The sequence below is a fragment of the Oryzias latipes genome, chromosome 11 (genome assembly GCF_002234675.1).
Source record: "Oryzias latipes chromosome 11, ASM223467v1".
Lineage (NCBI taxonomy): Eukaryota > Metazoa > Chordata > Actinopteri > Beloniformes > Adrianichthyidae > Oryzias > Oryzias latipes.
The window spans coordinates 21,870,776-21,884,418 of NC_019869.2; the positions used below are offsets into that span (position 1 = coordinate 21,870,776).

General features: G+C 40.6%; 1 protein-coding gene across 1 annotated transcript; it reads right to left on the reverse strand.

The window, feature by feature from the left end:
• Nucleotides 1–1,397: 1,397 nt before the first annotated feature.
• On the reverse strand, nucleotides 1,398–13,643 carry nobox (NOBOX oogenesis homeobox). Its single transcript, XM_004074351.4, has 9 exons — nucleotides 13,487–13,643; nucleotides 10,397–11,109; nucleotides 8,088–8,250; nucleotides 7,900–8,006; nucleotides 6,092–6,228; nucleotides 5,859–5,989; nucleotides 4,522–4,780; nucleotides 3,911–4,212; nucleotides 1,398–2,262 (listed from the first exon to the last, which is right to left on the reverse strand). The coding sequence occupies exons 1-9, from the start codon at nucleotides 13,518–13,520 to the stop codon at nucleotides 1,832–1,834; spliced, it is 2,277 nt and encodes a 758-aa protein (XP_004074399.1). The 5' UTR covers nucleotides 13,521–13,643; the 3' UTR covers nucleotides 1,398–1,831.

Sequence of the window (13,643 nt, forward strand, 5' to 3'; positions counted from 1 at the left end):
GGCGTCCGTCTCCGGTGGGGCCCTGCGTTGGGTTCTCCCGGCGCGGCGGGGGGGCTGCTCTCCTGGTTGGGCTGGGGCGGCGCTCTCTCTCCCTCCGTGCTTCCCTGCTCTCTGGCTCTGGGGGCCTTGCGGCGGTCCTGCTGGCCCTGGCCTGGGTGGCGGGCTTGGTCGCCCGGGCGGCGGTTGTTCCCTGCCGGTTCCCGTGTGGCGTTGGGGGGATTCCGGCTGCCGCTGCTGCTGCGGTGGGGGTCTTGGGGTGGGGATGGCTGGGCACTCTCCCTCCTTCTTTCCACGTTCCACCATCCATTTTAGAAGAACATAAACACTCACCTGAGCACAGGTGTTAGCTCACCTTTGCACTTACAGTTTGCATGACTGAATGACTGAAATATTTCACACTAGTTGGTTTTAAGGCATAAGTATGCGTGTGAACACTATCTGTTTTGTATATATGTCGACAGGTGGACATTTTTTGCAGCTAGCAGGTGTGTTTATAACATTTGAGTGTGTGTGTGGACAGGCTCCGCCCTTATTGTACTACATTTGAACGTTACCATAATGATTAACAACCAGTAAACTTGTTGCTTTATGCTGCTTCATGGTCTTATCCCCCTTCCCCTCCTATTATCACCCCCTACCCCCCCTCTCTCTATCGTCCCTCTCTCTTCTTCCCCTCTTTCCTTTTCCGTCCGGTCCAACACCAAAGATTTTCAGACATGATTGAAATTAATAAAGTCTGGCCTCAATTACAAAAGGGGTTTATCCAGACATACCTTTGGTTTGTCTGAAGATTAATAACCCCTCTTGTTAAAGTAAAATCTGTCCAACACAAGAGGCCCTCAGCTCTCATCTGTCTGCCCAGCTGTTGGACAGGACAAGTTTAAAAAAAAAAAAAAAAAAAAAAAAAAAAAAAAAAAACCAAACACAGCACTTACATAACCAATTCATCCCAGAACCCCCCCTGCTACCAGCACTCTCCTCCTTCACTCCCATGGCCATCTCCCACCCACGCCTGGCAGCGGAGTCCACCCATTATTCTCCCCTCCTCCCATAGCAACAGCTCATCTCAGCTTTCTTTGTTCACAGACCAAGACACCGCTTCACTCCCCCATCCTTTATCGGCTGCCTTGATTCTCACCATCTCTTCATCAAATATTTCCCTCCTTCGCTCCCAGATCAACTTTATTGCAGGACTGTGAACAAGTTGCGCCGACTGGGGACGAAGCAGTAAACTTTTTACATGCAGCGCTCACAGAAAACAGACATCCTGCTTCCCCCTAGTCTTTTTAAACTGAAGGAAACATTTTCAAAAGCAGATCTATAGAGAGGGGGTGGTGGTTTCCACTTCCATAGTGTGGCTGACTTGCATACTAAAAATAAAAAAAACTAACAGCAGATGGAGACACAGATGAGACCTTTATTGCCAGATTTATGGTTTGTTGGACTAGTTTTTGGAATCAACTACCTTCTAGCACCTTATTTAGAGATGTTTAACTGTCAAGACTATGCTCTGAACCTTAGGATTTTAGCATAAATTTGATGCTAGATCCAGTGGAGCAGAACTTTTGTGTCAGAGATGTTGTAGCCCTTCTCACGAATGCACCTCCAGCTTTGGTCTGGGATCACTTGAGTGTGGAGTGACAGTGGTGTCCACAACGCCGTCCATTCAAACAATTAGTATAGTAAAAGGTGTTACATTGGAATGACATAACTTGTGGTAGGAAAACAAAGCAATGAGCATTTATTGCAGCAGAGCTTTTGCCAGTAAGGCTTTCTAACCAACATTTACACAAAGAACATCACAATATTAACAATACAAACAAAAATACAATCAAAAATGTATTGGGGAGAAGTCGCAGTGGAAGTGGCTGTGGATTTCTTGGGGGCTGTCATACTCAATTTTGACAGCAGAGGGCACTGGAGGGCTTTCTGGGGATGTGGAACTAACCTGGGAAGGCAGAGGTATAGAAACTCTGGTTGGAGTACTCTCTGCTGTGAGGCAGGAGGGCTGCAGAGTTGAGATGGGTGGGAGGACAGTGGTGGTGGTGCTAGTGGCAGTGTGTGTCTGCATCTGGGACACAAATGAAGGCTCATGGTCTCCTCCTGGCAAGAATGATTGCAGAGGAAGGCTGGTATTTGATGAGGCCTGTTGGGAAGATCCCAAACTGGCAAGGTATGTGGGAGGGCACTGAGCATGCTGGTGCACGACCGGCTGGTTGTACATGTTACTCCATGGGTAGGACTGATACGCTGTGGGGCCCCCTGGATACACAACAAAGCAAAATCCAAACATGAAACAAACTAAAAACTTTTCAGTGAGCAAAAGCTCGACCTTTTTATTAACCCTCAGTCATGAACTCATCAGTGAGTTTACCAATCACACAGACTGTCTGCAATGATGCAGGAATGAAACCAAACCCTCACCCCATTAGCATCATTTTCATTCTATATTTAATGTGAAAGATTCTAAATGTTTTTAGCTTTGGTGTTGGTTTAAAAACATAACATAAGTTATGAAACACCATTGTGAGTCATTCATTTAAATCAATCAATAGAACTTTGACTGGAGCATTGCAAGTTTTTTTATTTTATTTTAAATGTTCACATTATTTTGACCTCATCTTTGCTTCGTTTATGGATTTATGCATTTTTATTTTGTACATGTCTGATTTGTTATAAAACTTGACAACTGATCTCAATATTTGGGATTTTTCCAGTTTCAGGTTCATTGTGGAAATATTGTGCAACATAATCAAAAATATATCTGTAAAAAAGAAGCAAAGTAGTTGTCCTTCAAAGATATTTATCAAGCATTGCCAAACATTTTTGAAGGTAAATTGCTCAAAAGAAGTGAAGTAAATCATGAAGATTCATAATGCATCTTTTTTTTTTATTGACCAGACTTTCCTGACCCAACAGCTGTTACAGCTCCTTCCAAAGCCTTCCTCACTTCCACGATCTGCTTTCTCCTCATCTGTCAATCACACTTTCATACTTTGCCAATTGTACAATTGGCAAAAACTAACAGCAGAGAACTTCTGATAAAGTCCCTTCTGCCTGATTAGGGTTAGGTGGGTAGCTGCAGCCTATTCTAGCTGTTGATGGGGCAGAAGAGACAGTCCATCAAAAAGCTGCAGATGCAGACAGACAACCACAAGCTCCTGTCCACTTGAAAGGGGTCGTATAGAATTTTCAAAAAATAACAATAATAATGCTCTATGATACTGGAATTATTTTATGAGGTTTGAACTTTGAGAGTTTAAACAAGAGAGAAAAGTGTGAACATGTTGATGTCCAAGTGTAGAAATTGTGTAGTGAGGGTTAAAACATCTATAACCATTCTTTGCAGATTTTACCTATCACAGCTGATTTATGGAACAATCCTCCGCGATACACAAGAGAACACTATATAAAATTACTGAAAATCTTTAGCAGAAAAAGAGGACATCCAAACAGAAATAAGAAACCTCAGATTCGGTTTTAAAAACTAGTAAAAGGTGTAAAAATCAAAAAGCTTAGGTTTTTGGATGCAGATTTGCCTTTAGTCACCAATCTGTTTAATTTCATGCATTCATTTTCCTTTCAGTCAGCACAATCCTCAAAAATGTGACCATTATATAAAATCCTTCCATGCCAATTTTTTTAGCAATCTGTGATCTTATTAAACGTCACATTTAATCACTAATTTAAAAAGGTATTTGCTTTAAATCTTGATACTTCTATTGTTTAATGCAGATTTTGTAAAAACATATCCCAACCATCCTATTTGGGTTTCTAATCAAGCTCTCCATTTACTGCAGATCATGATAATCGGTAGAAAGATAGAACTTTGTTCTAAACCACATTCAGGACTGAAATCTTGTTTTTCCCCTTTGCAAGAACCAGACATCGTTTCATTTTTGTGACTCACCACTGAAACAGGTTGGCTGCAGTAGAATTTGTCCAGAGCTCTGATTCTGGTAGTAGCTGTGACCATCTGTGGAGTAAGTCACAACCCCAGAGGAGTTTCCAGGACAAAAGGTCAGATAGGAGGTGGGATTAGAATCTGGAGGGTTGGGGGTGAGATAAGGAGATGGAGTGAGGTAGGACATGTGTGAAACAGAGACTTGAGGCTGGTACTGGTTTGTGGGGTAGGAAGTCTGGTAAGATAAGCCGTTGTGCTGCTGGCTGAGCGTCGGGTAGTCAAGCTTGTCTGTGAGGTCAAACACTGAACTGAGAAGGGAGAAGAAAAAAAGCTTGGTCAGATACAACAACAACAACAACAACAATTTGGTACTTTCCAAGCTTCAGAAAGTCTAGGACATATATGTAGAGCATTTTCTCTTTTAGGAGCTGCACAATGCTGTTGTACAGTAATTTCCTGGGACACTACTCAAAAAAGTAAAAAGAAAAAATGACAAGCAGCTGAAAGTGACTTCATCCTTCCTCCAACACTTGTGGAACCATCATGTTAATAAGCTTCAGCTGTCCCAGAGTTACATTTTTTCTAGAAGCAATGCCAGTGTTCTGAGCTGGGCTGACCTTGTGTCCCCCTGTAGAAACTGTGGGTCATGGTGCACCATAGTGGAGCCCCCCTCCAGCATTTCAAATAAAGGTGGTGTGTGAGCAGGAGTGCTCAGGAGAGATGACGTGGGGCTAACAGGGGTGTAGGTTGTCGTCATGAGAGGGAGGGTGGCTCGGCGGAGGGGAGGCGGACTGTGCATCGGACGCGGGTGACACTTTGGCAAACCCCCCTGAGATGGGAACTGTTGCTGGCCCATTTCTCTCCCTCTGCATTGACCTTTAAAGGAAAATGAAGTAAGATGCGGAACCAACTGCAGGTAACAAACAGCATGCAAACCGAAAGACAGGAAACATCAGATTTAAAGCCTCACTCCAATCATCTTTTGATCCATTATAAAATCGTTCCCTATGGTCTTTTAATTATGATTATGTTATTTCTAGCCAAAAATCAAAAAACCTGTGCTGTTTTCTAGAACAGTTTCTCCAGCGGCAGCAGTTCATTAGAAACTCACTTCTGAGTTGTGGGCAGGGACTAATGGTACAGAGAAATCCTGCTTTTATCCCATCATCCATCTGTTTACACTCTCTCCAGCCCAACATTACCGGTGCAACAAAAATGGTGATCAATATAGGGGAGCTATCCAACCGTACAGTTTAGAGCCAGATTCCAGCTCAGATGAGGAAAACTAAGACGAACATAGATCTCTTTGTCTGCAAGTGGATGCATCAGAATGGCTCAGAGCTGGGAGTTTGTGACCTGCTGTTTGTATCCTCTATGTCATACCTACAAGCTTTTTCTAACAGCACTTTTTCATTGGCTCCTGATTCACAAAAAATTGATTAAAGAAATACAATTTTAAATGTTAAAAACATCAAAAGCATGATTTGCATTGGAGTGGGTCTTTAAGAATGACCTAAAGATAAGACAAATAAAAAGGAAATGAGGGCAAAAATTTTACAAAGCCACAAGTTATTGAAATCAGATGTATATGACTAACAAAAGGTTAAGTCTTGTTGTTGGAGAAATTACAGTCTATAATGAAGTCGATTTAACTTCCTTAAAAAACAAACAAGGAAAATGATGTTTGTTTAAATGCATTTTACATTTTCTCTTTATTTTTATAGGTGTTTAAAAATGAGTAAAGAGTTCATTTAAGAAGTAGAAACTATTTCTGAATGTTTGGAGGTAAAATATAAGTTAAAAATGAATGTGAATCTTCTAATTACATTTATAAGAAGATTTCTTTTTAAATTGCATTTTGGCCAAATACAAAAAATAAATAAATAGTACAATTAGTTAATGATCTAAAACTTTTATCATTATGAATATATTTGAATGTGTGTGAATGATTTACCTGGACTGTTGAGGCTGGCCAGCAGGCTGCTGTACTGCAGTGGTGCCTGACTTGACAAAGTTGAAAAAGAAGCTGTGGGGGCCATCTGAGCTATAGTTGCATCAAAGTGCTCAGAAAAAGGAGCCCCCTTCCTACGGAGAAAAGTTACGAAAAGCAAAAACATCCCTAGATATAAATCACATAACAAGAAGAAGAAAAGAAAAGAAAAAGAAAAAGAGTGTGCACAGCCATACCTGCTAGATGTCAGAACAGGATTGATTTTGTGATTAGGACTGCTAATGCTGTATTCAGCTCTGCTCTGTGTAGAATCAGTCTTTGCTTTAAGTGAGCGCACTTTTCTCCACTTAGCTCTGCGGTTCTGAAACCACACCTACAGTGGGACAAAAAGTATCAGCCACCAATTGTGCAAGTTCTTCCACTTACAAAATGAGAGAGGCCTGTTATTTTTATTATAAGTATAGCTCAACAATGAGAGACAACTGAGAAAGAAAATCCAGAAAAATCACACTGTCTGATTTTTAAAGGATTTATTTGTAAATTATGCTGGAAAATAAGTATTTGGTCAGTAACATAAGTTAAACTCAATACTTGGCAACCGTCAAACGTTTTCTCCAAGTCTTCACAAGATTTTCACAAACTATTGCTGGTATTTTGGCCCATTCCTCCATGCAGATCTCCTCTAAAGCAGTGATGTTTTGAGGCTGTCGCTGGGCAACACAGACTTTCAACTCCCTCCAAAGGTTTTATATGGGGTTGATTCCTGGAGACTGGCTAGGCCACTCCAGGTCCGTGAAATGCTTCTATGAAGCTACTCCTTTGTCACCCCGGCATTTGTGTTTGGGTTCGTAGTCATGCTGATAGACCCAGCCACGTTTCATCGTCAAGGCCCTAGCTGAAGGAAGGAGGTTTTCACTCAAAATCTGACCAGACATGGTTCTATTCGATCTTTCCTTAACACTGATCAGTCATCCTGGTCCTTTTGCTGCAAAATAGCCCCAAACCATGATGTTTCCACCCCCATGCATCACAGTAGGTATGGTGTTTGTTAAGAATAGTTAGAAACTCCCTTTTACTTTTTATTACACTAATGCAGTTTGGATGCAACTCGGCATTCTTTCTCCTGCGATCACAATGAGCAGAGTTCTAACCAGAAAGTTCTGTTTTGGTTTCATCTGACTATAGGACATTCTCCCAATCCTCTTCTGGATCATCCAAATGCTCTCTAGCAAACTTTAGACGGACCTGCTCATGTACTGAGTTTAGCAGGGGGACACATCTGGCACTGCAGGATTTGAGTCCCTGGCGGCATTGTGCATTATTAATGGTAGCCTTTGTTACTTTGTTACCAGGTCTCTTCAGGTCATTCACTAGGTCCCCCTGTGTGGTCCTGTGTGATCATTTTGACCCCACGGGGTGAGATCTTGCAGGGAGCCCCAGATCGAGGGAGATCATCAGTGGTCTTGTATGTCTTCCATTTCCTAATAATTGCTCGCAAAGTTGATTTCTTCACACCAAGCTGCTTACCTATTGCCGATTCAGTCTTACAAGCCTGGTGCAGGTCAACAATTTTGTTTATGGTGTCCTAAGACAGCTCTTTGGTATTGGTCGAAGTGGAGTTTTGGGTGACTGTTAAAGGTTGTAGACAGGTGTCTTTTACATAAAAAACGTGTTCAAAAAGGTGCCATTAATACAGGTAACGAGTGGAGGACAGAGGATCCCATTACAGAAAAAGTTTCAGGTCTGTAACTCTTGCTTGGTTGCAGGTGACCAAATATTTATTGTCCACCATAATTTGCTAATAAATTCTTTAAGATTCAGAGGATGTGATTTTCTGGATTTTTTTCTCATTTTGCCTCTCATAGTTGATGAAAATTACAGGACTCTCATCTTTCATCTTCTAAAGAGGGAGAATTTGCACAATTGGTGGCTGACTAACTACTTTTTTGGCCCACTGTACAACCGAAAACAAAGAAGACAGAGCCAAAAATCCAGAAGGAAGTGTATTAATAGTGCATCACTGAAAAACGGACACAGTTCTCACCATTATTCTTTGGGGAGTGACACCAACTGAAGCAGCAATAAGTTTCCTCTTCTCAGCATCAGGATAGTGATCCTCCTGGAACAAGGCTTCCAAATGCTCCAACTGGTCTGCAAGCAAGAAAACATGTTAGCATTTTTATAATACCAAAACCTCAAGCTGGAACCCACAGAATAAGCCCCAGAGCTCACCCGTGCTGTAAAACGTTCGGGTTTTCTTTTTTGGTGCTGGTGGCAGCAGGCAGCTCTCCACATGCTCCAGCCCTGGCAGCAGAGGGAAACTGATGACCTGGTTTCTCCCCCTGGCACTGTAGCGAATGGAGCGTCGGGTGGAGTAGACATGACCAATGTCCACCTAACATAAATGGAATCTGGTTCATTTTGGTGCTCAGTATAAGCTGGATTTTTTTTTTAAATTCCAGTATCACACCTTTTAAAATGAAGTAACAGCAGCATTCTTAAACATGTCCACACAGACAATTTGGGGCCATTAAATGTTTCCAGTGAAGTCCTTAAATCTCTTCTACACAACATTGACACGTCAGTGCTTGCGGCAAGAAAGCAGCCATCTTCCTTCTTTTTTGGTTAATTGGTTGGTCCATTAAAAGTAACATTGTGACTCAATTAGTCAGAGCCCAAGGTCAGCTTTAAATTGCTTATTTACCCAATATTTAAATGGCTCTTTCACAAGTGGATCATTAATAATGTGAGGGCCGTAGGTGTGCATCATTTCATGCACATTAGTCTGTGATTACACATGGCAAATAAGTCATTACAAACATGCTGGATGTAGGTCTCAATGCTCTGCAGCCAAGAAGTAACACATTTGCTTTTGTAGAAAATATGTACAAAAATTAACCACGTCATTATGAGATCTGCAGATATTAAATCATTTTTATAGTAAAAAGAAACAAATGTTATACGATATAAATATTTTAAGGGCAGAGATGCCCAGCTTAGCTTAGTCTGTTTAGCAATTACCTTTTGAATTTTACAACTGATTTCATGTTCTTATACAATTACCAGTAAAAAGCCCATTGAGACGATTATTGTTGTAATCTTGGGCTATATAAATAAAATGGAATTGAATTGTCTGCCTTTCCAGGATGTCCCCGGCCTTCACCCACAAGTAGCAGGGATCAGCTCCGGCAGCACCGTGACCCAGAGAGAGACAAAACGGTTAAGAAGATGAAAAATTATATTAAATTGAAATTTTAAATAAACTAACTAAAAACGTTAAAACGATTGGTCCTAAAAAGTGGAATTAGAAATTAACAGCAGTTAAAGATCCACTCCAATGAAAATTGTGTCTTTTGGTGCATTTCACATGTTCTTGTAGCACGTTTCTCAAAACTGGGGACATTTAAAAAATAATTTAGGATTAAAACTGCATTTCTGAGTTTTCTTTTTTTTAAATTGGGATGAATCAGGAGCACATGAAAAACCGCTGTTTGAAAAAGCTTTCAGTTATGATACAGCAAGTGAAATGGGCAGGCCAACGTCTCCCTGTTCCGCTCCATCCTGATGCATCCATTTGCCGACGACTAGATCCAATATTGTCTTCATATTCCTCGTCTGACCTGCCATCTGGCTTAAAACTGTACAGCTGGATAGCTCCCATATTGCTCACCATATTTGTTGCACCGCCAATGTTAGTTTGGGGTTCTAAGGGGCAGTAAACTAGCGGGAGATAGTATAGACTAAGGAATGATAGGCTATCAGCAGAGGCTTACTTTCACACCAGCCACACCCATTTCTGCTCTGCACAAACTTTGTCCTAGAAAACAACAGGTTTTTGGGTTTTTTTTTGGCTAAAAAATGCTATAATCATTATTAAGAGACCACAGGGAATGCTTTGAAAATAGATCAAAAGATGATTGGGGTGAACCTTGAAGTAAATTGAAGTGTTTGGGAAAAAATGTTTAATTTCCTGTATTGGCATCAACTCATAAAAGTCGTGTATTACAGTTAGTAAATTGCCTTAGAGTAAAGCACTTATAATTTGTTTTGTAGCAATTTTTTCCAAAGTACAGGTTAAGCAACTATTTAAAAATATTTTAAAATGTTTTTTGACATGAAGTGCTAACAGACAAAGAAGAAAAAAATCTATTTTCTGCTCATTGTTAGTCTTTTTTTTATTTTATATTTTTCCTTTTTCCTAGTAAGTTGAACCAAATTTCCCATTACGGTTTGTAGACTAAAACACATTGATGATTTTTTTTTTGCATTTATAAAGTATGGATTGGGGGGGGGGGGGGGGGGTGTTAATTTTGCATCTATCAAAAATAAACTTTACTGTTTGATGTCCTTTATCACCTTTATCACCTATCGCCTTATCTAAAATGAAAATTTTCTGCAGGTATCATTATAAAAGTGACTTCATACGGGTTCATTTGACACATTACAATTCATAGACAGTCGATTTGTAGGGTAAAGGATTACTTTTGGATTACTATAAGCTATGTCGTGCATTACATGGTGGACGACACCACTCCTCTCACCTCCAGAGGCTGGGAGCCATGCTGGGGGAAGCTGTGTGAAAGTGGGGAGCAGTGACTCCCTATTGTTCCTTGAGGCTGAGGAGCTGCAGGCTGCATGGGAACTGAAGCCTGAGATGGGTGTAGCAGAGGTACAGGGGGTTGGGGGCAATACGGCCCTGTTCCCCCAAAGTTCAGGTATACGGGTTCAGTCAAGTCATAACTGTTCATCTGAGCATCTGAGGGCTCCAGCAGAGCCAAGCTCTCTTCTGAGCATGTCAACAGCATTTCTTGCATTTGCCTTTTTTCCTCCTCCAACTTCTTAGCATCCTTCGTGCCTCTTTTGTTTCTGCCATGCTCACTTTGCCTTTTGCTACGTCTTTTTCTCCCTTTTGGACATTTTTTCTCTTCAGTCTCCTTATCGGGATTTGTTTCCTTTGTGATTTTGAGATTGTTCATTTGCACAGCCTCCTTCGGCTCCAGCCCACCATCAGGCTTCACCTGCCAGAGCGCCTCCTCTTCTTTCTGTGCTGCAGTTGGTTCTTCTGATCCAATAACCTTATTTTCACTTCCCACTTCTTCACTGCTTCTCTTTTTCCATTTGGTATCCTCCCCATCCTCTTCGTCATGCCCTTGACCAAACTCTTTTTCATCTTCTGTCCTCTTCTCACTTATCTTGTCTTGGGAGTTTCTAGTTTCTAAATCTTCCAGTTCTTCACACAGAAGGCTCGGGCAGTCTGTAACAGAATAAAAAAAGAAACACTACTTTTTGACTTATCTCCATGTAATCTACACCACTTTACTGTAATTCAAGCCTGGAAACTTTCATCTTTAAAAGCTTTATGCCATCCTCTTAATTTTCTAAAACTACAGAAAGCAAAACTTTGACAAAAATTTGCATAAGGTTTTTCTACCACAAAAATAACTAAAAGTATCAAAAATGACCCATTCTCATTCATCAAGAACGAAACATTAGGAGAGGCAGGTGATTCAAAAAAGCAAAAGAAAACTCATTTTAACACACAAACCCGTCCTGTCCTCCAGCTTTTCAATGTTACCCTCAGGCCATAGTTTTATTGTCCCAGCAAGAAAAGCAAACATGTTCACAACCTATTTAATTCCTGGTGCTATGGAGCTTTTAAATGGCCACACTAGACAATACTATTTATTGTTATTAATGTGTTTTTTTTTTTTGCACACTGTTGTTACTTTCATGTCTTCTTTTATGTTTTGTCTTTTAGGTGTTCTTTGCTGGAAGGCTGTTTTCATTGAAATGCCCTTAGGTGATTAATAAACCCATCTGTGCATCTATACATCCATCCATCCATCCATCCATCTATTCATTCATCTATTCAAACTTAGTTTATGCACAATACATGTGGAAAAATAGAAAAGTGCCTACTTAACTTTGAAATTATATCAACAGCTGTTGACAATCTGTACTAGTTGAAATTTATTTAAAAAAAATCAGATTATCACATAACATTTAATATGCATCTTAATTTTATTTATTTTAATATGCTTTTTTATTGAAATTGAATTGTTTAAGAATTTAAGCAATCTCTTGGTTTTGATTAAATCCATTCCACTAAAGAGCCTATATCATGCAAAAACAACTTTGAGTTTTTTTTCAGTGTACAATAACGCTAATTCCTCACAAAAAAAAACAACAACCCCAAAGCGGCATTTGGATCCATTTATGCATTCCTGAGTATTTCTCTAAAAACCTGCACTCAGAGAGCACCAGCCCCTCTCAATCCACAAAAACGAGTGGGTTCTCACATTGGGACATAGAAACGTGAGACAGCCCCTTCCAGGAAGGGTCTGCACTTGTGCCATTTTTCTGATGGAGGACATGATTTATTAAGAAAATGAACTTAAAATTACACTATTGAGTATATCTTGTTGTGAATAAGGGGAAGATGAAAACAAAATGTCATTTGAAAAATAACGCATTTGGGATGCAGAAAACTGGGTGGACCACAAACTCCCTGCTCTGCTCCATTCTGATGCACCCACTTGTGAACAAATAGATCAATGTTTGTCTTTGTTTTCCTCTCTGAGCTGGTCTCTGGCTCAAAACTGCAGGATAGCTCCAATATTGCTCGCCTTTTTTTTGGGGGGGGGGGGGGGGGTAATGTTAGGTCAGGGGTGTGAGGGGCTGTAAGCTAGCAGGAGAGCCTGTAATCAGAAAGCTCCCCTATGGGTGATGAGAAGGGGGTGGGGTTGTAATGACCTACTGCTTGAAATCAATACAGGTCCAGGAAAACGACACGTTTTTGTTTTTTTTTTGGGGGGGGGGGGGGGGGGCTAAAAGCTGCATAATCATAATAAAGAAAAAAAAAGAAAAGAAAAACACTGGGAATGCTTTTAAACTAGATCAAAGTTTGATTGGAGTGAGAGTTCAAGTTTGTGCCACTTGTCCACTAAGCTTTGAATTCATAAAAAATATCTTGTTAATTATTTACATCTAGAATATTTTGAGGTAAACTCTTTATAAAATGAACAGGGAAAAATCAACTAAATAGAGAAACCTATTAGTTAAACACATTACACGATGGATTTAAGGACTCATAGCAGGATTAACCATTATTGTGATTTTATTTTGTTAAAAGCTATTAATGCAAAGTAATCCTCATCCTCTATTTTAATTTAAATTATGTAATTCCCTGTAAAGTTGTTTTTCAATAAAGTTTTTAAATGTTTGTGTGACAAGTAATTAGGGGACACGTGTTTGAGGAGGGGGGCGGGGGAGGTTGACCTTCAGGTTAAGGCTTGATAAACGTCATCCTCGCGGGGCCTTAATTTGTGTCCCAACACACCTGCCCGCTGATTAACTCCTCGCGGCTACTAAATTAGCTAACGTGCCTGCCTTTATGTCCAAATATCCAGGTCGTCAGTGTTAATAGTAGAGTTTAAACTGTGTTTCAGGAGCCAGGCTGCCAGTGGGAGCCGCTCCCACAGGCCATAACAGAAAGTTTCTCAAAGTGAAGGAAGCGTCAGAAGAAGTTCCTGCTCGTTATTGTTCGACAGGTGAAAACGCTAAAGCCGGCCAATAAACCAATCCGGCCAATAAACCAATGAAACAATTAAAGACCGTTCCAGTGTGCTTACCAAACGCTTCGGCCAAGTCGCACCCTTCATCCATGCCGAGGCAACGTGAAGACCAAACCAATTGCGTTAATAATCAATTAAGCCACACAGAGTCCGGAGACGGGCAACTGCAGGGCCGCGGGTTAACGAGGTTGATTGATTAATTAGCCACTTCAGG

What these genes read in the sequence shown, in the direction of transcription:
- nobox (XM_004074351.4), bottom strand. Translation starts at nt 13,520, where the DNA reads ATGGATGAAGGGTGCGACTTGGCCGAAGCGTTTG. An exon ending in ATGGCTCCCAGCCTCTGGAG is followed by an intron (nt 8,251 to 10,396) that starts GTGAGAGGAGTG and finishes CATTTATGTTAG; the next exon opens with GTGGACATTGGTCATGTCTA. An exon ending in TCACTCCCCAAAGAATAATG is followed by an intron (nt 6,229 to 7,899) that starts GTGAGAACTGTG and finishes GTCCCACTGTAG; the next exon opens with GTGTGGTTTCAGAACCGCAG.